This window comes from Cydia pomonella, chromosome 8 (genome assembly GCF_033807575.1).
Source record: "Cydia pomonella isolate Wapato2018A chromosome 8, ilCydPomo1, whole genome shotgun sequence".
NCBI classification, from domain to species: domain Eukaryota; kingdom Metazoa; phylum Arthropoda; class Insecta; order Lepidoptera; family Tortricidae; genus Cydia; species Cydia pomonella.
In genome coordinates this window covers 12616098-12641112 of record NC_084710.1, presented here as the reverse complement: position 1 = coordinate 12641112, position 25015 = coordinate 12616098, and the positions used below count along the sequence as shown (strand labels likewise).

The 25015-nt window shown below is 34.8% G+C and overlaps 2 protein-coding genes across 2 annotated transcripts; one reads left to right on the top strand and one right to left on the bottom strand.

Moving 5' to 3' along the window:
* The first annotated feature begins 9192 nt into the window (after nucleotides 1-9192).
* LOC133520608 (ommochrome-binding protein-like) lies at nucleotides 9193-11589 on the top strand. The gene is made up of 2 exons (XM_061855125.1): nucleotides 9193-9300; nucleotides 10457-11589. The coding sequence occupies exon 2, from the start codon at nucleotides 10457-10459 to the stop codon at nucleotides 11282-11284; it is 828 nt and encodes a 275-aa protein (XP_061711109.1). The 5' UTR covers nucleotides 9193-9300; the 3' UTR covers nucleotides 11285-11589.
* Nucleotides 11590-17573: 5984 nt separating this feature from the next.
* LOC133520607 (ommochrome-binding protein-like) lies at nucleotides 17574-22897 on the bottom strand. Its single transcript, XM_061855124.1, has 2 exons — nucleotides 22526-22897; nucleotides 17574-19323 (listed from the first exon to the last, which is right to left on the bottom strand). The coding sequence occupies exon 2, from the start codon at nucleotides 19321-19323 to the stop codon at nucleotides 18493-18495; it is 831 nt and encodes a 276-aa protein (XP_061711108.1). The 5' UTR covers nucleotides 22526-22897; the 3' UTR covers nucleotides 17574-18492.
* Between the last annotated feature and the right edge of the window lie 2118 nt (nucleotides 22898-25015).

Sequence of the window (25015 nt, the reverse complement as noted above, 5' to 3'; positions counted from 1 at the left end):
CAAAGGGTAAAACGGGACCCTATTACTAAGACTCCGTTGTCCGTCCGTCCGTCAGTCTGTCTGTCACCAGGCTGTATCTCTTGAACCGTGAATTTTCACAGATGATGTATTTCTGTTGCCGCTATAACAACAAATACTAAAAAGTACTGAAGCCTAGGTGGGCGGCATCGAGTCGCACTTATCCGGTTTTTAGATATTTTTAGCTCGGTAGAAATCTTGTGGGACGGATTTGACAATATTTACGGCAAACGTGCTTTTGATGATTTTAGTTTTCAAAGCCACTTCAGTTTCTAGATATGTTGTGGCAAACGTCTGTGTTCAACACGCCTTGCGCCCTGTGTCTCAAATTAGTCTGTGGTGTATACTTTTACGGCAAATGATGATGGAATTTCGTTTTGCAGAGTTGGTTCTTTTGACTCACAGATTGATTTAGGAAGGCTAGTCATTCAAATTTTTGCTGCAAAATTTTGACTTTAGGCGGGAGACAGGAGAGGGAGGGAGGGGGGGGGGGGGTTAGAACAGCTTATGTTAAAAAGTTAACATTTTACTTGTGATTAGTTATTTGTTAACACAAATAACTAGGTAATTAAATCAAGCTAGCCATGGTACTATTATTTTTTAGATATCAAATAATCTACATGTTAGTCCATAAATGACTACTTTTAAATAATATTGTGACATATAATATGAATTATTATGAATAAATATATGAATATGAATACTTTTCTTATTGATTTAATCGAAATTGACACAAACCTTAATGCAGATACCTGGCCGCGTAGCCAACGTTACAATCGTTAACGCTCCGTAGCGTAGCGTATTACTTTTCCATATTAGTGCGACTGTGACAGTTGCGTTTCGTTCGCCACGGAGCGTGAACGATATGCACGTTGGCTACGCGGGCTGAACAGAGTCTTAAATAGACTTAAGAATGTATGGGACAAACTCACTGCCTTTTCACTCCCACCACACAAAAAAACCAAGGTGGCTCCCCTTCCTAAAGGTTTTTAAGATCCTAAGGTTTTTAAGGACTGACTATGTATAAATCTAATATCAGATATGAATTTAGCATTAACATTCAAAACATTCTCCGAGAGATCTCCCCGAGGTCCTAGTCAATTTCAAAGTCCTAATGGGATTCCTTGAGGAGTTGGGCTGGCTGGACTAACCAAAACCGCGAGAAAACGATATCTAATCAACTTGACCATATAACACAACTTTCTTTTTTAATTTTGGTACGTTAAGTCAACATATTTTTCCTTCTTAATTAAACCAATCTATGAGTCAAAAGGACAACTCTGCAAAAGGAAATTCTATCATCATCATTTGCCAGCCGTATATAGCAATTTTTTGTTGTATAGACGCCACTAACTGTAGGTATCTATGTTGCTGAATGCAGGTTTGTGTATAGACACTTGATTGGCACATTCATGCGGTTATGCTTTAAGGGACTTACCTTTTTTGTCCCTAAGGCCGTTTAATGGGGAAATGAAGTGTCAGTCACAAACTTAAGTACCAAAGTAAGTAGTAAACCTCTCGACAAGTATAGGCCTACAGTCGGGGCGGGGGTCGGGGGTAGCCCGTGTTGTATTTTTTAATCCACAAGGTAAAAGCCATGAGTCAAAAACTTTATTTTTTTAGTCTTACAGGGCAGATTGGACTTTAAACTTCTTTGTGGCCCCAGAATTTATTCCACGTCATGTTCACTCGACTGAACATATTAGATACATTATTTACCTAGAACAGCAATTACTCCTATCCACTCACAATATATTTTCAATTCAATATACTAGTCTATATAAGTAAGTTATTCATTTTTTCTGTTTAATGTCAGGGAGACCTTAAATTCAACATTTCCATCTTCACCACTTCGATGGTTGGCATTTCTCAACTGTGCGATCTGCCTCCCTACCTCGCTCAGCTAAACTGTGGAATGAACTGTCTCCTGCGGTGTTTTCGGACCGATACGATCTTCAAACCTTCAAGAAAAGAGCTGTTCAAGGCCGGCTATACACATACAACCCCTTTGGTGTCCATGGGAGACGGTAATATCTTACTGTCAGACAATTTGTTTGCTCGTTTGCCTCCTATATCATAAAAATTTGTGTACCTATTACTTCTAGTTTATACGTAACAGATATCACCTCTTTTTTTCTACATTAACATAATATTGAAAATACTAAAATATTATTTACTGTTGGTATTTATTTTATAAATTATTAAGTATTCTTAAAAGTTTACCTATGACTAAATAAACATATTTATTATAATAAGACTTGATATATAAGCGGCGTACACCTCACGACACCCCTCATGGTAGGAGATCTTACATTTTTGAGACACAGCAAATCGATTGGAGCAGGCGTTCCTGGGGGTGATCTGAGCTGATTTAGCCCGGTTGCCACAAAGTTCCCCCCAGCAGGTGGGCAGGGGTGGGGGGGAAAATTCACTTTTTCTACCATAGTCCCAATGCCTGCTGCGACCGGTTCATGAGTGTCTATTGCTGCGCTTGTGAACGGAATCTAGCAGGCATTTTACATGACATTATAGCTCTCCAAGTGGCCTCTACGCATTGGATCTATTTCCCTACGCAAGCTTATAAAAAGGCCGGGATTCATAGGCTCTTGAAATCCAAGCAGACCTGATGTATAAATTTAATATAATAATTACAACGCAGGGCAGCTTGTGGTGAGCTGTTGATGAGTAGCGTCCCCTCGTACCAGAGTTCCTGAGTATTTCTGTCATCCAAGAGGTCAGCTTCCTCTACCTCTGGCTCACCTTAGCCGGCCCTTTGTGGGGGTCCTTAATGTGGGGCGAGTCACCATCTGCTGGAAAAAATAAAATTGCATACCATGTTGTTGGGTAGGCGTCCAGTTTTTATACCAAAGCCCAGCATATAATACAATCGCTTTAACCCAATACCCTAGTTCATTTTAGATTCTATCAACTCTCAATAGTCCTTACACCCAGGCGGATGATGCCTCTGCGTGCATCCCATCACACGGGCAAGGTCAGCATTCGCTCGGTGTACCCGGTGTGCACGATAGCCGCAGGCTGGATGGAGTGCATTAAAGACTCGAGTTTGCAATCTTCTTTCGCCCGTTACACACAACGTTTTTCATCACACTTGCGAAGAAAAAACTAAATTTTAAGCGAAATAATTCTATAATACGGTGACATTTCAAACAGCCATATTGTCATTCTTTGACAGGTTAGGCATCGAAGGTGCAGACCTATGGAGTGTGGATTAAAAGGAGTGCAATCTCTTATGGTAGAACTGTTGCAAAAGTGTCCAGCTGTCAGCTATAAATTATAGTTCCAAATATCTCCAGAGTAGCGCTAGAGTAGCTAAGAACCTAGGCGTTATTGACGGAGTGAAGTGCGCTGTCTATGATTTGATTTTTTGTTCAAGTACTCTAGGTATTGTAGCGCCACCTATTTAAGGTTTTTTGATTACACTTTTTGGTATATGGAGATTTCTTTCCTTACCTCCACCTTCCATATGCAGACCTATTCAGCATTCAGCCACGATTGACAATTCGTGTTAAAATTGTTAAAATATTTTAAACGGCTCACTATAAGCGAATCGAAGAAAGACGGACATTCGTACTTTTTTGCGAACAACGTATTTAAAAAATTCTATTCGATAGATAATGAATGATAAATAAATGTGTTATAATGTTTTTCAAAATAAGGCATATTAAAAGTAGATTTTTTTTACATGGGGCCCATATTTAGGTACCCTATTTCAAAGAAACTATGAGAGACCGTGTCTCCTAACCTTCAGGATATTATTTTCCTACTTTTTTAGAATACGAAATGATAAACAGCCTGGTTTTGTAGGCGCTTTTTTCTTGCTTAGTCCAGTCAAAAAATCATCAAATACGCATATTTTTCTTTATGCTTTTTTGTAAACTTATGACGGTTTTTGATATTTTTATGCTATAACCATAACAATTAATTACGAATTTGACGTTTTATTGGCTCGTTTACTAAAAACATAAAGTTGTTTGTTTGTAAAAACATCTAAATGAACAGGCTACTAGTCTGCAACTCGCTAACACCAAAAATAAAATTAAATATTCTGGCGGGAACAATACATTTGCCCTTCAGTATACCGGCATGAAATAAGATCTTTTTCAAGCAAGTGTGATGAAATAGTTATTTGTACAACAAGAGAGCAAAGTTTGATATTTCTTCGAGTGCTTGTTTTGAGTCCCGTGCAAGCGAAAGATTCTATAATAGATTCACGAGCGAGTGAATCTAATTTAGAATCTTGAGCGTAGTAAGGGACTCAAAAGCGCACGAGATGTAAATAACTTTGATCTCGTGTAGTACACAAAAATTTTCACGTCAGTCAGCCATCAAAAAATACAACCTGAAAAAATGTAATCCGTCTTCATCACTATTTCACTCATGTTTTCTGAAGGTATTCTAACAATTAACTTTAATTACCGCAATAAAACAAAACGAAAGAAATTTCAATAAAATGATACGAAAATAATGAATTAACGAACATCAATTATTGACACTTCAATCGTCAACTTTTTTTTGTTAAAAAAAACTTTGTAAGATACGGTCCGAATTGCGGATACTACTATTTGTCAACTATAGTAGAGATCGTTAAAAGTCGTTAAGTAGAATTATTTACTGCGTAACAATTGCGTAAATTTGTATAAGTATATTGTTTTGATTGTATAATAAAATACGTAAAATATGGTATTTTTATTAAATTTTAAACTTTTATTTCATTAATTAATTATTACGAATGAAGACTCGTAGGGTGTTTTGAACCGATGCGGTCTGACTTATTTCGAGGGTCTATTATAAACCGTCAATATATCGTTGAATTACGTATGCACTTTTTTGTCTCTTTCTTTTTGAAATGACGTGAAAGGGACAAAGACAATAGAATCCAAATACTTCGAACTTGTATTAGGCCCCGCACGTTGAAATGACATTCGAATATGAAGGTCACTGGAATATTATTTTGTCTCACTCAGTGAGCAAAATACGATTTTTCTCACTGTTTTTAAGCAGCAAATTACCCTTGTTCCAGCTGCTGACGTGAAAATTAAATATAACAGTCATAAAGGAGCACCTAAAGCGCATGACGCATTAAATGCTTTAATAAATTTATAAACATAAGAGTCGTAAAACCTAGTTATTTGCACGCGCCTTATTTTTCAACTAACGAAGTAATTAAGAGAGAAACATCAACTCGCTTGATGATAATTACATCCAACTGCTTGATGACTGTAACAGCTTAATAGGTCTCGCTGAACTGTAATAATCTCGTTTTAATTTCTTAGTTACATTTCTGAGAATAAAAATGAATTATCATAAACTGAAATAGATTTAATAGATGTCATATACATAGGCACTAAAGAAAAAGTGATCAAGCTCTCCGGTGGAATCGAATCGGCCTCTTCAGCTTACACGGTTAATGTCCTGACCAAAAAAATAACTTTTAGTTCAAATAATTTTATTTGTTCTTTAGTTGTAAAGAACAAATAAAATTATTCGTCAAACACATCAACGTAAATCAAATCAAAGTACTAAACTTTCAAGCGCACGTTGCGCAAGCATCTATATGTGGACCCGGGTACGTCCTTAAACTACGTCCAAAAGAGAGGTATGGGCATTGTGAATGTCATCTCGCTTTGTGTGGTAGGGCACAGCCAGTGGATGTCATTCCAGATCTAGAGCAGAGCCCAACTGGAGAAGTACCTCCACCTTACAGAAAACAGCAGCCAAATAACACTAGACCCTACTCATAGTGTTGTGTTCCTGCCGGTGAGTAAGGTTGCCAGAGCTCAATGAGGGGGGGGCGGGTTTAGGGTTGGCAACGCGCATGTAACTCCTCTGGAGTTGCAGGCGTACATAGGCTACGGAGACTGCTTACCATCAGGCGGGCCGTATGCTTGTTTGCCACCGACGTAGTATAAAAAAAAAAAAAAAAAAACTATCTGACAGATGTAAGTAATGTTTCACAGTAGGTACATGTACAACGTATATATGTACATATTTATGTAAGTATATCATACAAAGTGTATGTTTAAGTTTATGATTTCATTATATTATATTAATTAGTATTTAATTTGTAAACAGTAGGTAGTGATATCTTATTATCAAGTACAAAGCCTGCACCTAACAAGTCTCTTTTTGACCCAGTGGTTGACTGGTAGAGAATGCCTTAAGGCATTAAGTCCACCATTTATACTTAATATTTTATGTGCAATAAAGTATAAATAAATAAATAAACGTGTATTTATATTATGAAATGGCATTCCATTTTTTATTGTAAATAAAGTGCGAAGAGGACAAATGAAACGAATAAATATTCTAATTTTATTTCTTACTCAGGAAAACCGCGCTATAATTATTATTGAATTCGCATATGTATTTTGTCACACGCACTGCCGTCAGTAGGAAGAAGGGCGCAATTGGGTACTTGATACATTTTACATATTATAACAAAATTTAGCTAAATGGATAGAACATGAGCCATCCATTATAGAAAATGATATATTGAGATTGTAAAACAATAAAAGGCTCCAAAATCTCAAAATCTTTTGTTTTACTTTCAAAAAGATAAAAAGGAAATGGTACCATTCGAATCCATTCATTTTATTGAAAAATAAATTGTATAACAAATACGTAACATAAACGCAATATTTCAGGGTAAAAACAAATTTTTCTTGATCTTCCATACATTTCGGACAGACTAATGTAATATGACGTCACATTACAATATCATAGCGTCAGACTTTAACTTACATTTCTGACCTTTGTGTTGCTTAAATGCCATGAGTCCTATGTTTGATCCTCAGGAAAATCAAGATCGATTGACATTATTTACGAAAAACTGTCAAGTAGCCAAATTGGCTACTACATGTCATGACGTTGCAACCGAAAAAAATAATATTGAAACGTTTACACTAAAACTTCTGCTGTAACTGTATTAAGGTGGAGTTTGATTATCAACTGTTGCGACATTACAGTGGCGCAAGTCGCAAGGCGGCAAGGCCGCCGCAGTAATGTCGCTACGGCACATCATCATCTGCAGCTGATGTCTGAATATCCTTAACGACGACCCTTAACCTTAACCTTATAACGACGTAAAACATTCTGTAAATAGTGTTAGAAAGATATTTACTACATATATAATAAAGTATATATTTTTTGTAATATACATATTACAAAAATACCTATTAATTTAAGCGTTACATCTTTTCATCTTAGTCAAAAACCGGTCAAGTTCGTGTCGGACCACTTATAATGGTGGGTTCCATACCTTCAAATGATACAAAAAGCACTGCCAGAGGTGCACTACATTGTTTTTAATTAATTTTAATATTATAGTTTGACATATCGTTATTTTGAGTAACGTACTAAATGTCATACTACCGTTATAACTAATTAACGGCATACATAATGTTATTATTGGTATAATGGTCATAAGGTATATTTACTCTTCGTCTTATATTCATTTCCATAATGATTACATATTCGAAAACATATTATTTGTTCTAACAAGTGACATCACATAATTATTTGTGTGGCATAATTAGTTGCAAGATATAAATAGGTTAGGTTAGGTTGGAACTGCAATTACGTGCAAACGAATACCCACCTAGCAAAAGGATTCTGCAGGGGCCGCAGTTCAAACCTTACCTAACCCGTAAGGTTTGAATTGCGGCCCCCGCAGAATCGTAAACCTTGTAAAAATAGCTTAGGTAGGGTTACGTGGGATGATAATCTGTACTTCATTACATGGCCTGCATACTACTCGTTATAAAAATTATAGAATTAAGATATTATACAATATATGTATTTATACGTAAAAAATATAATATAACAAAAGTAATTATAAAACGTATCTATATACTACTTAAAAATTATATTACAATAGGCATTATATCAATGACAGTTAAAATGAAATCACAATACCTAAAACAAAAGAAACGTATAATAAAAATTACATTATAATATATATGGCATTATAACAAATGCATGATAGTCTTTTTTAATTATATAATTATATTAAGCATTAAACACCCCCTGCCAGAAAACACATACCTTCCACATATATAAATAAATGTATCTTAAAGTTTCTGTGACATTCGGACAGAAAAAACGGACGGACGGAATACTTTACTTTGCTACGGAATCCTAAAATGTTAGAAAAAAGTAAGTACAAATTAGAAAAGCAGTATGTGACTAATAACAATGGTCGTTTACGCCTTTACTACTTTGTTATAATTACAGATGCCTTTTAATAATAGTGTTAGAACTTGTTGCCGTATTCACGGACCAGATTGAAAATACGCAAGTGTTCTGTTTTGTTGACACTTTTTTGCGAGAAGTATCAAAAGTATAGGTAGTAAAAGTAAAGTGTAAGTAGTAAGTGAATGCTGATCATGGCAATGTTAAATAGGCTGTGACAGACGAACAGACAGACAAACGCACAAGTGATATTATAAGGTTTGCGTTTTTTCCTTTTGGGTACGGAACTCTAAAAAGAACTAATTTTTGAAAATTGTTAGTTGCGCCCTTCTTCAAACTGACGGCTGTATAGGTACTATTCTGATACTCAGTAATTATTATTCTATATAACAGGAAAACATAATAGGGTTAATTAGTCAATACGGTTTAAAACATTTTATTCATTACTTTAAATGTTTTATTACAATTCCGTGGAATAGGGTTACTTTGATCCCCGGGGTTACTTTGACACAAATTTTACTTCATGATTAAAGTTAATTTATACGTTTTCGAAGAACTGCCAATAATACCACTTGTACAGTGTTGTGAAATTTCCAATACGACCTATTCCTTGAAAAGGGTTGTTCTAGAGCTTATTCGAAATAATTAAAACCCAGGGCTCTAAACTCATTTGTTTTCAATTTTCATGATAAGTATTTGAGTTTTTGATTAGTTGATGATTAGTCCATCAACAAATTAAAGGAATCTATATCTGTGATTACTCTAAAATTTTATTAAAAGACAATTTATTTATAGCGGGCCTGAAATAGTTGCTTTCTTACAAGTTACCATGAACTATAAAAGTGAAACCGCCTTTGGCCCACAAAAAATATAAGTTTGATTTCCTTTTAATGAGATATCCGTTTAGTAAAAAGTAAAATGAATGCCAAGAATAATATACAAGAGATAGTGTTTGACCAAATAAAGAAGCTGATGGTAAAACAAGGTCCCGTACGTGGCTACGTATATAAGGGAGTCATTCTCTATTATATTTCACTGTGAACTGAACGGCAATAGGGAACAGACAACAAGGTGAGTTTCCGTGTATTAATTTTATTTACTTTTCCTATTGTGTTTGTATATTTAGCCGTGACATTGTATTAATTCAAGATGAATATAGTATTATTTAATTAGACTTAGACTTGGAAATATTTGATATCATTGAATATCCAAATTATTGATATTTGAAAGTTGATTTTGAAGTAAATTTAAATAAACCATGCACAATAATGCACAGTTTGAGTTTCAATCCCACTTTACTACTGGAAAAAAGTCCCTTTTATATAAATTAACATTGTTTTCATCACACTAGCTCGAAAAAGATCCTTTTTCATGCAGGTGTACTGAAGGACAAAGGCCTATATATTATTTCCGAGGGAGATATGAATTGTAAAAAAAAAGAAGCTGGGAAGTTAAAGCTTTTTTAAATTCTATCACAAATTCATACGAACCATGCCGGTTTACTTTTAAAATATTGATTTTTCTAATTAAATATTTTTGTTTATTAAATGCTCTGAGGAGCAGCTCCTGTTACACGGCTCACCCGATATAGGTAGTTAATAAACAAAGTAGGTATTTAATAAACAAAAATATTATTAAAAATAGTAGATAATAGTATTAGTACAGCCTACAGTTTAATAATGTCAATACATTATTAAACTGTAGGCTGTACCTACTCCTCAAAGTGAGCAACATTTGTTCAGCGATTAAAAAAAAACCTGTGTTTTGATTTTTAGTGCTTACTCCTAAAGTTTATTCTGGGACGTAACGTATTGCGAATTTTGTTAAGGTTAAAGCGTGACAAGCAACGGCAATTACAATGGTGATAGCGTACATTGAAGTAATAGTTAATGTGTATGAAAAGTAGGAAGTCTAAAGACTTCGTAATTTCTAAAACTTGTTAATTAAAGTTGTATCGTTTGAGAAGTACAATACCTAATTATGTTTTAATTATTTGCTCGTTACTGGGCCTATATTTCGGGAACAATTTTACACATATCGACCTAGCCCCAAACAACTAAGCTAAGCTTGTGCTACCCCATTTAAATCACACCGTCTCTTATTTAGAATAAAACTCAAAAGAGTTTACTCTTTTCAGTTTACTCTTTTGAGTTTTATTATTTTGATCTTCCTCTGAGGCTACATTTTGAAAAATAAGTGTAACAAAAATCTTTCATTTATGTTTCAGATGAAACTAATAATAACATTGGCGTTGCTGGCTGTAAGTTACGCTCATATTATTAAGTCAGCATGCGATCTGCTCTCCATCCAAGACATCATCTATCAGAAGGAGGTGCTGAAAAAAAACGTAAACGACCCGTACCAGATGACCATCGACTATAACACTAATACGCTCTTCTTCAGTCATTCTAGAGCTAATCCAAAGAACAACGAAGATGTATTTGAGTCAGCATATTTGAACTTGGCGACTAACGAATATAACATCATCCCTGGGATTTTAGGCGGATTCTCCGCTGCTGTTGACAACAATAAGCACAAAGTATATCTCGGTGGAAGAAACGGCATCTACGAATACGACTACGAAACGAAAAGAGCAACTCATGTCAACCCAAATGGATACAGCATTTGGCAATTATTTTTCAAGGACAAACTGTACTACACCGCCTACCCACAAGAAAGAGTGTACACTTTTGAAGGTGGTAAATCGTTAATAGTACCTGAACTGAAACGAACGAGTGCACAGCTAGTAGCTCTTGACAATAACTACAATATGTATTTCTCCAACTCATCTGGTCTATTTTGCTTAAATAAATCTGATAAGAATATTATTCAATTGGGTGAATATACCATTAATAGCTTCACGGCAGACGTAAATGGTAATATATACTTCTCCACGCCTTCTGCTTTTTACAATATAGATAATAACCAGAAGGTTAATAAACTAGTAGATCTTGATGACGTTTTCGGATTGGTTGTCGATGGAAAAAATAACTTCATTTACGGTACTGGAGATAAAATTATTAGATTATCACCGACCCAAAATAAATGTTTATAAAATAGCAATAATGAGTAGTATAAATATTACCATTTTTAATACGGTATGCAATATTTGTTATTACAAGACGTATATTACACACGGGCTGTTTTTTTTATCCGTTAACCAAATTTTACGAGGTGAAAATAAATAGGTCCCATAGTAAAATTTGCTCAGTATGACCAATAAATTCGAACAGCCATAAGATAAGGGTTGGAAAACAGCCTGTATACAAAATAATATAGAAATATTATCTGAATTACATTTTAGCTTTCCACACTGTTTAATGTTCATCGAAATACATATATAAATGACGAAACCGAAAAGATGTTTCATTTAGAGGAAAATAACTTAAGAAATACTCCTCGTTCTCTGGAGTATGAAAGATTATATGCACTCACGTGCTTTTGGCAACTGTAGTTAACAGCTGTCACCCTTATTTCATTATAATAATAGAGACTGAAAAATATCAAGCACGTGAGTGAATAAGGTATAATACGACTCGTTTTCATGACAAAACATATCGTCACTTAATAACAAAATGTAATAAAGGAGACCATGGAAAACCTGTCTGTGCAATGAGAAGTTGGTATTTAGCAATTGACAAAAACCCATTCTTGATATTAGACACGTTTGGAAATATTGTAAAACTAATTACAAGCAGAAAAAAATGTGTTAGAGTAAGTATACGTGGCAAACGGCTCGCCACCAAACACAGATGGCATAGAAGTAAACAATTCTAAACACTATAATATTTGATCCCGAAGTAAGGAATACTGTATAAAAGTACTTATAGGTATACCTTTTATATATTTCGTTGCCTAAGATAGACCTAATTGAGCTTATTGTGGGGCTTAATCAGCTTGCATTTTAGCAAGCTTGAAAATAATTATTAAAAATAAGTTGTTATTCTCACTCGAAAGATCGTAGCCACAACATTGAGCGCAAAACATTGATATAGGTAAGTAATATGCGTTTGAACCTGTTGATATTAAATTTCCATTTTTGATTATGGTACAAGATTTTCCTTAATTATTTAACGAGCGTGAAAGTAAACTTAGTTTATTTGGCGGCAGGTGTGCTATTCAGTGAAGCGAAAAATTGAAAGCCACGTGAGAAATGAAGGGACTAGTGACACGTGCGGATTTCACATATTCCCTCGGTGTAAGGGGTGTTCTGGTGACTTGCAAAGTTGAAACAGATAGTTTGAAACATATAGGATACTTTTGAAGAATATTTTAAGTAAAACGATGATACTTTCCGTGAGTGGCCGCGGGCTACCCACTGACAGTCAACTGCACAATTGCACACGTATGCATATCTATGTATGTACACTACATTATAAATATTATCATCTATTCATATATCCATAACATGGAGGCTAATCCAAACTTACATTTACGAAACAAAAGGCAGTTTTTTTTTCATTTTCTCGTGCGTCTCACTCGCGCCAATACATGTACAAGTAGGAGCGAAATGCACACGCGAATGATAACCAAAGTGTCATCATTTAGATATATTTTTTATGTTAAAGTGTACGTTTAAATCGGCCTTCGGGTTTTTGTAATGATTAAACACTGAGACTTCTTCACTAACAAAATCGAATAAAACAGCGTATTAACGTGAAGCAGAGTTGTCGAAAGTTCTCGCGCTCGGAATAACTTAGGGCTTTATCGCCAGAAAGTCATTCACAGGAGCAATGTAATTATTATGCGTTACGAATACTCCATTGTAGATATATTTTGTGGCCTCTAATAAGACAGAATAAATAAAGACTACAGATTATTAAACTAGCGAATATTTTGAACTTTTCAATTATATAGGAAAAATTAAAGTAGGTATATCAAATTGAACAGACTAGGAGCAAAATTGACCAGTTTTTGAACAATTTTGAACCTACTGATGCTAAATCAGTATATTCCCATCTGTGCCCCCCCCACGGTGACCACGGCGATACAAGAGGCGGGCACAGATGGGAATGATTTGTGTGCAGCGCCTATTCCCATCTGTGCCCGGCGGGGACAGATGAGAATCCACCGGTACATCTTATGGTTAGTATTATATAAAGACGCTCGGCGTTATGAGCGACAAATCCAAACCTTTTATACACCTTTAGTTTAGGTTAAACAAGTGCGAGTCGGACTCGCGCATGAAGGGTTCCGTACCATTTAAGACGTATTAAAAAAAAATCTACTTGCTAGATCTTGTTCAACATTTTACCACTTTGGACACACATTTTACCACTTTGGAACTGTCTCTCGCGCAAACTATTCAGTTTAGAAAAAAATGATGTTAGGAAGCTAAATATCATTTTTGAAGACCTATCCATAGATACCCCACACGTATGGGTTTGATGAAAAAATTTTTTTTTTAATTTATTGACGTATTAAAAAAAAACTATTCACTAGATCTCGTTCAAACCAATTTTCGGTGGAAGTTTGCATGGTAATGTATATCATATATTTTTTTTAGATTTTTCATTCTGTTATTTTAGAAGTTACAGGGGGGGGGGGGACACACATTTTTTCACTTTGGAAGTGTCTCTCGCGCAAACTATTCAGTTTAGAAAAAAATGATATTAGAAACCTAAATATCATTTTTGAAGACCTATCCATAGATACCCCACACGTATGGGTTTGATGAAAAAAAATTTTTTTTTAAATTTTTATGACGTATTAAAAAAAAACTACTTACTAGATCTCGTTCGAACCAATTTTCGGTGAAAGTTTGCATGGCAATGTATATCATATATTTTTTTTAGATTTTTCATTCTGTTATTTTAGAAGTTACAGGGGGGGGGACACACATTTTTTCACTTTGGAAGTGTCTCTGGCGCAAACTATTCAGTTTAGAAAAAAATGATATTAGAAACCTAAATATCATTTTTGAAGACCTATCCATAGATACCCCACACGTATGGGTTTGATGAAAAAAATTTTTTTTTTAAATTTTTATGACGTATTAAAAAAAACTACTTACTAGATCTCGTTCGAACCAATTTTCGGTGGAAGTTTGCATGGCAATGTATATCATATATTTTTTTTAGATTTTTCATTCTGTTATTTTAGAAGTTACGGGGGGGGGGGGGGACACACTTTTAACCACTCTTTTCAGTTTAGAAAAAAATGATATTAGAAACCTCAATATCATTTTTAAAGACCTATCCATAGATACCCCACACGTATGAGTTTGATGAAAAAAGATTTTTTGAGTTTCAGTTCTAAGTATGGGGAACCCCCAAAATTTATTGTTTTTTTTTCTATTTTTGTGTGAACATCATAATGCGGTTCATAGAATACATCTACTTACCAAGTTTGAACAGTATAGCTTTTATAGTTTCGGAAAAAAGTGGCTGTGACAGAATCGGACAGACAGACGGACATGACGAATCTATAAGGGTTCCGTTTTTTGCCATTTGGCTACGGAACCCTAAAAAGGAAAAAAAAAAACACTCACATAAAACGAAAAAATTAACAAAATACCTCATTAATACAGGGAAAGTCACAATTATCCAAATTGAACACCTATGTTTGTTTATTTCGATGCATAATTTGATGTGATAGAAAATATCCTGAATTTTGGTGCCACCAATAAGTAACCTAGACATAATACCTATTATAAAATTCATGTATATTTTTGTCAGTTTTGTCCGTCTACTTAGTGCTCGTCTTCGACAATAGAATAGGCCTCCTCTCTATTCCTCTGATATTCGTTCCACCTGCACCCAGTTATCACTAGCTAATTAACTATTGTCGTCTTCCCATCTCATGCCACGACGGGCATTCGCAGATTTCCACTCAAGAGTTCATCTCGCCCAGCGACTAGAATAGGACACCGCTTTATAGAGTAAATGGTACCCGGTATAAAAGGTATCCTAAACGTCATCAAGATACGTATATTCTGTTTGCCTATATGAATATAATGTTTTTGTTTTCATATACACCTTTATTCTGCATCACTACGCGTAACAACCGTAGCAGCCAATGGAAAATTAATTCAATAGTTTTCCGTATTTTTGCCCAATAAATTCCAAATTCCCAAGGCGGACGTTATGCTCGTTGGGGCAATAATTATTGGCTGTTGGTGCTTTACGAAGTCGTCAAAATTTTTATTATTTGGACGTACACTGTGAGGTTAACTAGCACCGAAGACTTTCAGTATCCACCTCCTAGATTTATAATCAGGTTGGCTCAATGGTACTAAATTATTACTTACCTATTAAAAGTTTCATATCAAATACGAGTATTAAAATTAAACTGGAATGTGCAAAGAATTCGGATCTCTATTATAAATTATAACTAATTTCCATCTCGGAACATTGGTGTTCCGGATAGCCACACCAACACGTAAAGGCCCTTTTGATACTTTAATGAATGTAAGGGTAACACCGAGCGGATGCTACCCTTGCCCGTATTATGAAACGGCACACAGAGGCAGCACCCGCCAGGGTGCAAGGACTATTGAGAGTTGATGGAATGTAAAATGAACTAGGTTATTGGGTATAAGCGATATACTAAATACTGGGCTATGGGATAAAAAAACCGGACGCCTGCCTAATAAGCCCGTATACAATTTTATTTCCGGCAGATGGTACCTTGCCCCCACAAGATGGGCCCCTACAAAAAAGCGACATCTAAGATGGCTCAAGGGCAACACCGATGTGAGAGCTGAGGGTAGAGAGATGTCACTGGGCGTAACCCAACTCACCACTTATGTTTCCACATCTACTTACCTTCGAGAACTCTCCCTCTGGGCCTACCGCGAACCACGTTCGACGTGTTACCTGTCGTGTCACACTTGTAAATTCGTACGTAAGTGTGACAGGGAGGCAACACGTCGAACGTGGTTCGCGGTAAGCCCTCTGCTCTTGCGACTCCACTCTCGGGGTCGTTACTCCTCAAAAGTTCGCCACAAACTGCCCTGCGTTGACTGATTGCACTGGTATCTTGGTAAGACCAGCGGGCGATGGGGTCGTCACATTCCTACGCCTACTATTACTTTTATTATTGGTGCGTTAGTTATTTAGTTACAATTGGAATTAATAGAAGTTCCGTTCCGTTTACGTGAATAAAATAGATACTTACAGAATATCATCTCCTATAGCTATATCAAATTTCTCATTTACGTAGATACTTAATATGTCTTAAGTAACTTTGTTTTAGTTTATAACATGTTGAGGTCTAATAAGTAGTTATTACTGCAGTGTTCTGCCAACAGAGTGCAGCACTAGAAAATGGGTCCATATTGGGTTGCATAAAAGTTTAAGTCATATCTTTGATACGCATAACAACGCGTGTCATAATCATCGTTGCGCATGCAAATGAAAAGTCATATTATATTCTTTCATACATTTTTAGCCATAATATTTGATGACATACATGGTAGTTGTCATATATTTTTGTGCATACCTAACGAACCTAACCTAAAATTTTATGCGTATTAAATTAATGACTATAAAAATTATGATATAACTGATTTATGACAAAAACCAGTTTTGCTCAGGAATAATTCTGACTAAAGATTTTTATGACTTACAATTGTATGCATAAAGTGTTATGACAATTAAAAATATGACAAATGTTGTTATGCGACCAGAGGGAGTCCCTTAGAAAATATTGTAAACATGTATTAACTTATACATACTATGCCTTAAACAATTTTTCAACCACTTTATACTATGAGTTTGATGCATCAAGGCGGTTTGTTTACAGAGAGTCAGATAACGAAAATCGAAATTTCGTTATCTGCCTCTCTGTCACTTTTGCATATTAGATCGATAGAGAACAAAATTTAGATTTTTGCGTTGCCTACCGGCCTTGAGTTTGTGCTATTAGCGCCCTCTACGCAGAGTTTTGCGTGATATTCCCTATTTCCTAAACATATTTAATAAAATTTGGGATGTACTAAGTATACCATACCACTCACCTTATAAGTATTTTTAAGCAAATTTATTTTTAAAAATGGGCATATTTAAAAAAATAATTTGCTAGGGAAGCCACTGGTTAGTAAAATCTTGTAAAAGTGGAATTTTATAACATCATTTTGACGGTTTAAGAACTTATCTCAGAATAATACTAAGAACTTACATGCGATTTTCGTTCCATTACGGTATATGGTCGACTGACTGAATTCATTGTAGGTACTCTGTAGTTGGCAATGTACTGAATATTGATTGCAATTGCATGCAAGTTCTTAAACAGTCTAAGTAAATGGGGCTTTAACTTCAAAACTTAATAAGTAATCCAAGGAGCCCAGCCAAGATGACAGTCGTACACCCAAAGGTTATATAAAAAAGTGTATAAATAAACTATTTGTCGATATAATTATTTATTGGTTTATTAAGTTGAACACTAAATACATAAGTTTACGACGCTAATCATGAAACATTCAAGATTTTTCACTGATTCATGTAAAATTTCAACCGCTTTGCACGTTAAAAGTTGAATTCAAGTTTAATGAAAGTTATTGCACTTGGTTTAAACGTAATTAACAAACTAAACTATTATTTAATTATTCTATTCTTGGTCTTTAGCAATTGACAGTACCTATTTAAAAAAAATCTTGTAAAACAGGCAGAAATCAATGAAACGTCAAACTTAAGCGGCACTATGACTCTTCCTTACTTATAGTAAAATAAAATATTTTCAGTGTTTAAAAACTGATGTTCATTTTAAATTTAGAATTTTACAGGATCTGTGGTTTACGTCTCATTATTGGTGCCACGTCCATTATAGGGACGTTTACTATAATGTTTTACATGTATTGGTGCCACGTCCATTATAGGGACATTTACTATAATGTTTTACATGTATGTTTTACTTAAACCCTATGTTAGTTTCTATTAGGTATGTACAAACGAAATTAGTCTTTACCATTTCGTGACAAAGAAAATTAAGTTCAAGGAACTACTGTCGGGACTGCATTGCATAACTGTTGGTTAAAACGTAATATAAACATAATATTATTATTTAGTCCGTGATAAAACGTTCATCGCTATGACAATGATATGTCATAAAGACGGGGTAAAATCTTAGGACCTGATTTAGACTAACAAATTAATGTCAATGTGATATCATTTTGATAATGCGTCACTTGCACTAGGTATATATTGGACCGAACGCGCTACTAACTAAAAATGATAATATTCGTACAAGTAATAATACTTTCCGATTTTTTTAGTGTAACTAACTGACAATAGCAAAAACTGTTCTTCTTAATATTCAGTCACTTTAAAAACAATTTTTTTTAGTGGTCGGAGTCAATCTGATAATTTTATCTCCTGACCCGTAAATGAAGTTATTATCTCCATCGACAACCAATCCGAAAACGTCATCAACATCTGCTAGTTGATGTACATTCATGTTATTATCAATATTATAAAAACCAGAAGGCGTCGAGAAGTACAGATTACCATTTATGTCTGCCGTAAAGCTATTAATGTTATAATCACCTAGTTCAACAATTAACTTATCAGATTCATTCAAACGAAATAGACCAGATGAGTTGGAGAAATACATATTGTGATCATTATCAAGAGCTACCAGTTGTACCATTGTATGACTCAGTTCAGGTACTATAATTGAGTTACCATCTTCAAAAGTGTACACTCTTTCTTGTGGGTAGGCGGTGTAGTAGAGCTTATCCTTGAAAAACAATTGCCAAATGCTGTATCCGTTGGGATTGACATGGGTTGCTTTGTCTGCCTCGTAATCATACGCGTAGATGCCTTTTCTTCCACCGAGGTATACTTTGTGGTTAATATTGTCGACAGTAGCGGCAAATCCGCCAATGATCCCAGAAATTATGTGAAATTCGTTAGTCTTCAGGTTTAAATACGCTTGCTCAAAAACATCTACTTCAGTCATTGGACTAGCTGCTGAATAACTGAAGAAGAGCGTATTAGTGTTATAGTCGATGGCCATCTGGTAAGGGTCATTTACGTTTTCTTTCAGGACCTCCTTCTGATAGATAATATTTTGGATGGAGAGCAGGTCACATACTGGCTTAATAATATGAGCGTGGCTTACAGCCAGCAACGCTAATGTTATTATTAGTTTCATCTGAAATATAAACGTAAATTAATTATTAATTTAAAATCCATATGTATTTTTAACTGCGGGATGGTTTCCAAATATTGGAGAAAGAGTTTTTATGCAATGCGAGTTAAAATTACAATTTTGTTTTTTTCCAATAAATCCCTCAAAAATATATTTTTGCTTTAAGATAGTGAACATGTTAAGTATGTTTTAAAATTTCACCATTTATTTTGAAATTAGGGGAGAACGGAGTCATCGCGGAGATTAGGTATTTCCGGCTACTAGAGTAAGTATCTAACGTCATACATTCGTCCGAGACCTGCTAATCCACTGGTTCAGAGTGTTCAGACGCGTTAGCCATCTTTACTTCTTTAATCAATAGTCAGTTTTTGTAACGGCACGGCAGGTCCTGTATGTACGTGTGTGAAGTTAAGATTTTAGAAGAGTTTTAATGGCAATGTAGTTTTGGCTAAGGATCGTTACAAAATTAGTTAATATAATAGTGGAACTACCAGGTGTCTCTTCTCTTACTATATACTATATTTTTTTATAAAGTAAAGTAAAGCAAATTCTTTATTTGCATTAAATGTGGTTAACAATAGGTCTTATGGTAGTTATAAGTATCACACATTTAGCCGTATTTTTAGCATGCAATATATGTACATTTTAAAAGTCTACTTACATGTCATACAACCACAGTGATAACCAGGGGTCGGACAAAAAGTGCGGATGACGTCAAACCACTTATAGGATGATTTCAAATAGTATTTTTGATTTTCATAAACAATTATCACTTATCATTTATCAACCTCTTTATTAAACGATATCGCCACTTGAAATGAGTAAGTACGTTTTTGACTGACACATTGTCAATCAGATGAACAATAAATTGACTTCGTTATTGTTTACCTATTGTATCTTCACGATTATATTTAGCTAAAATTTATATTTACTAATGTATAAGAAAACGCTCTAACATGTCATCTTTACTCAAATATTGTGGCAATCCCACAGACTTGTTCTAACTAATTTCAAATAATTATACCTAATGGGAACAAGTTTCGTGAAATTTATTTTATTCACTACAGCACCCTACCAACTGTATTATTAATTCCATGGATTTATTTAAGATTATTTTGTTACTTCATTAATACTACTTTGTTACTACATGTCACATGGAAGTTTAAATACAATCTCAAACATCATCCTGTGTGCAATATTACGTCATTTTTACGTCATCCGCACTTTTTGTCCGACCCCTGGTGATAACAAATAATATTAATTAAAAAGAAAATGTCATTAAAATATTTAATAATAATAATATAATAATTCAGCCTATATAAGTCCAACTGCTGGGCACAGGCCTCCTCTCAAGCGCGAGAGGGCAAGGGCTATAGTCCCCACGCTAGCCCAATGCGGATTGGGGACTTCACATACACCTTTGAATTTCTTCGCAGATGTATGCAGGTTTCCTCACGATGTTTTCCTTCACCGAAAAACTAGTGGTAAATATCAAATGATATTTCGTACATAAGTTCCGACTAACTCATTGGTATGAGCCAGGATTTGAACCCGCGACCTCCGGATTGAAAGTCGGACGTCATATCCACTCGGCCACCACCGCTTATTAAATTATACATATTAATTAAATTTAATATTTATTAAATTATTATCTAAGTAATAGCCAATTATACAATGTCCGTTTGAATCTTTTTATGTAAGAAATTTCCTAAAAGACATTATGTGACAGTTATTTTTAATTAATGCACTTTTACATATACCTATTATTTGTAGGATCTCTAGAGCGTAATCTTGGATTTGCAACTTGTTTTATAAATAAGTTAGGGATAGACGTACATACTAGTTAAGGTCGGTAAAATCAGTTTTTTTTTGAGTTTCCCCAAATAATTAGTCCAAATCTAAGCAATGAAGCAACATAGCCGGGGTAGGCAATAATAGCGGTTATTTCGTCACATAAGTGTTGTAATCGCCTCAGACCATATGAAAGTTTTCTAATCTTTTTAATATTTTTATTTCGTTGAAAATGTATAGTCGGGTGATTTGCGGACAGTTGCTGTGGGGTGATCTCGGACGTCCGCAATCACCCAGTGTAGGTACTTCGGCTAAATGCCGATATTAAAAGTGTTGAAATGTAAATTGTCCTCGGTGCATCGTGTGTTGAGTCCTTAAGTGAATTGACTATAACAACAACACGCTGTACTTAGTCTATGATAGCTATGTGTGGTTGTTGTGCTCTTTCTTTTTGTCAGCCATAAGAGGAATATATAACCTTGTCGTATAAATTAATTTTATTTTAACATAATGTAAGTAAATGTTCTGAGCCATAAAAGTGATAAATAAGCTGTGTGCATTTATCCCAAAGTATTCTTAATTATCCCATTTGATGACAGTATTTTCCCCCACCTTATTGAACAAATACAGACATAAGGAACTTTGTTTTTTTTTTTTGCACATATTTAATACAATATGAAATTAGAATATACGGTAGGTGTCGCAAAGAAAAATAAGAAAAGTCGAATTGAATATAACCAAACAACACAAAACATTCATATAAATAAACATAAGTCTTAAATACGTCTAACCATAAACATACAATTATAACAAAGTATTTATTCAATAAAGAAACAACAGTGCCATTAATAAAAACTTAGGGACGGGAAAGATAGTATTCCTTAAGGTTTGATTTGAAGGAATGTCCAAAGTTTAGCTATAAATAAAACGAGAATGATTACTGCTTAGGATTTGACTTTTATTTGAGTTGTCCCTTAGGTGTCCGCAATAACCCCAACATCCCCTACACCATGATGAGGTCAATGATCGTCAACATTTTTATAAAAGTACCTACGTAGTACGTTTAATCTAAAAAAATCCTGCCATGTCCTATTATCAAATATTTGCATAAAATATCTCCTGAATTATTTAATGCATACGAGTAATCTGCAGGGTGGTCCAGGAGACGTGACTAGAATCAATCCCACGCATTCAGTAATAGGCAAATTTGAATGTACAATGACATCAGAATGATATTATTACCACTTTTGCAACATAAACATATTCGTCCAAAATTTTATATTCCAGAGATAAGAAACATTTAGCTATAAATAATGCATTTCATAGACATTATGATGGCATCTATGTAAAAAAAATGTAGTAAATAAGTACCGACGGGAATAAAATACAACAAAAAATCAGTAATGAAACTCACCTTTACGTCTATCACCGTTTGCTGTCTGGTCTACAGTGTGATGTGAAACGCTGGAGAAACCTATATATAAACTTATCTACGTAACTACGTGAGTTCAAGACCTCAGCGTTATCGTATATGTATCGGTATTAATAAAGTGCGGCGCTTTTAATTCGCCAATGTGAGAGAAATAGAATAAAGGTACTAAAGTCATAACTTCATATCGTTTCTGTCAGACAACTAAATCAAAAAGATTGCAATTTTCTATTAAACGCTTACCTATGTCCAATTTTACCCACACCCGAACATCAGTCTCGTAAGCTTAAAGATTGGACTTAACAAAGTTTTGTATTATATTGTATAAACTACTCGTCTCATCAAAGTCAATTAACCGCTTCTGGAATGGTGCCCAGCTCTCACATTCGCACTAATATGGAAGAGTGATAGAGAGAGAGATGACTATGCTACGCTACGTAGCGTTAACGATTGTAACGTTGGCTACGCGGCCAGGAGGATGCTGGTGGCGTTGCCCCTTTGCACCGCCGGACTTAATTGTGGGCAAAGAAAGAGCCCGCCCTGTGGTCGCCCAAGACGCCTATTAGTCAGACCGACACTTCTATTATGAATATTTTTGTTTTGGTCGACCATGGACCCAGTATTAATTTGTATATGCTAAGTATTATATGTTTCTCAGGAATGCATATTATTATGCCCGCTTGAGTGTCTGGGCCTGGCCTTTCGGCCGACCCTTCAACGTATCTACGCTAAAAGGCAGCCAAGGCTCCAAGGCACAAGAGTGCAGCCATCAGGTCTTTTGCCTGCCGAGTGGAGGAATGCCCCATGAGATGTTTTTCTGGAGGCATGAAAGAACTGCACGCGATAACTGCGGATGCCAGGGAATGGCTATCAAACTTAAACTTTGATTATAATGTTACTTTTGAAAGCTTGATTTGTATTTTATTTTTCCAATAAAGCCATACGATAATAATAATAGGTCTCTTGCCGCTAGTGGCAGTAGAATATTGACATTAACGCCATCTAATATTTTTTCAAATATAATGTAAGTTCATAGGTACCAAATATCTTTAAGAACAAATCAATTTCTTGTTAAATAACAAATGGCTTTAGTTACACTTTTATCTCCAAATAATAAACCGAAATAGATGTCTTATATCAAAGAAGTAGACGACTGACTGCTGGAGAGCTTGGTCGCAAATTATTTAGTATATGACATTTATTTTACTTTAAGTTTAAGTTTTTTTTTTTAATAGTCACCATTAATAGTCTCGCTGACGGCATCGAATGATTAGCAAAATATCATATTGATTGATTTCTATAAATCTAAATCCATAATCATGAAATAAAAAAATAGGAATAAGTTATCCTCTTATTCTTGTACGAAAAAAACATAAAGCAATTAATCTTTTTAATTAAGTTGTGTATCGACGCCCATATAGTAAAGTTCAACTAGACACACGGTAGTGTGTCAGCCAAGTTCACAATGCAAAAAAGGCGACACACCAGCCGTGGATTTTACGTCATTTTTGACCACATAACTTAATAGGATATATTTGACCTATACAATTGCAATTATAAGAGTCTTGTTGTGAGTTACAGTATTGTTTTAACTTACCAAATCCTGAATTTCAATAAAACACCTCTGATCTTTTAACTCTTGTGAAAGGTCAAAGGATTTAACGCCTGAAAAACACTTTTTTACCACTGACTGACTCACTTATCAAAAAGTTTTTGTTGAGTTTAAGTTGATTTTACCTAGAAACTTTAGATGAACTTGGCATTATATCACATTTATATTTTTGGTTTTGTTCAAGAACAAACTATCTTATTTATTTTACTGTGTGTGAAATGATGTTAATATTTCAAACCCCTTATTTTTTCCTAATCTAAACCTACTTCACCTTCAAATAATATAGCGACTGATTTGTTTTGAAACAAAGCAATCTAATTACTTTTTCTGCCCTCCGGGCAGAAAGCGTCAACTTTGCTCCCGCTGCGCTAAACGAAGTTGCCGCTTTCCGCCTCCGTAGAGCAGAAAAATAGTATGTGCACCGCGGGAGGAATCGTAGGACATTCCATCCCGTGTGTTTGCCACCTTTCGCCTTCGGCTTGCGTGACAATTTTACACGTGGCAAGCCATGTCCTACTTTTCCTCCCTTGGGACAAAAATAACTATTTAAATACATTGAGACCAGTAGTTTAAAATTCAGAATTAAAACTGAATATTTTATTATGTAATAATTAAGAAGTTTTGGTGATAAATAGAAAGTTCACATCGCAATTGAAGTAGAACATCGTTATCCTTCTAATGTAACATATGAAGAAAAATATTGACGACAGAAAACAAGGCAACTGTCAACGGCGTAACGTTCCAAATTTAAAATTACACCGTATTTGCCTGTATTTTACCGCAGATTTTTACAGATGAGTATTGTTTTCATAATTTATAAGCCTAGTTTTTTGTTTATTTGTCTAGAATTATTATTTGTCAAA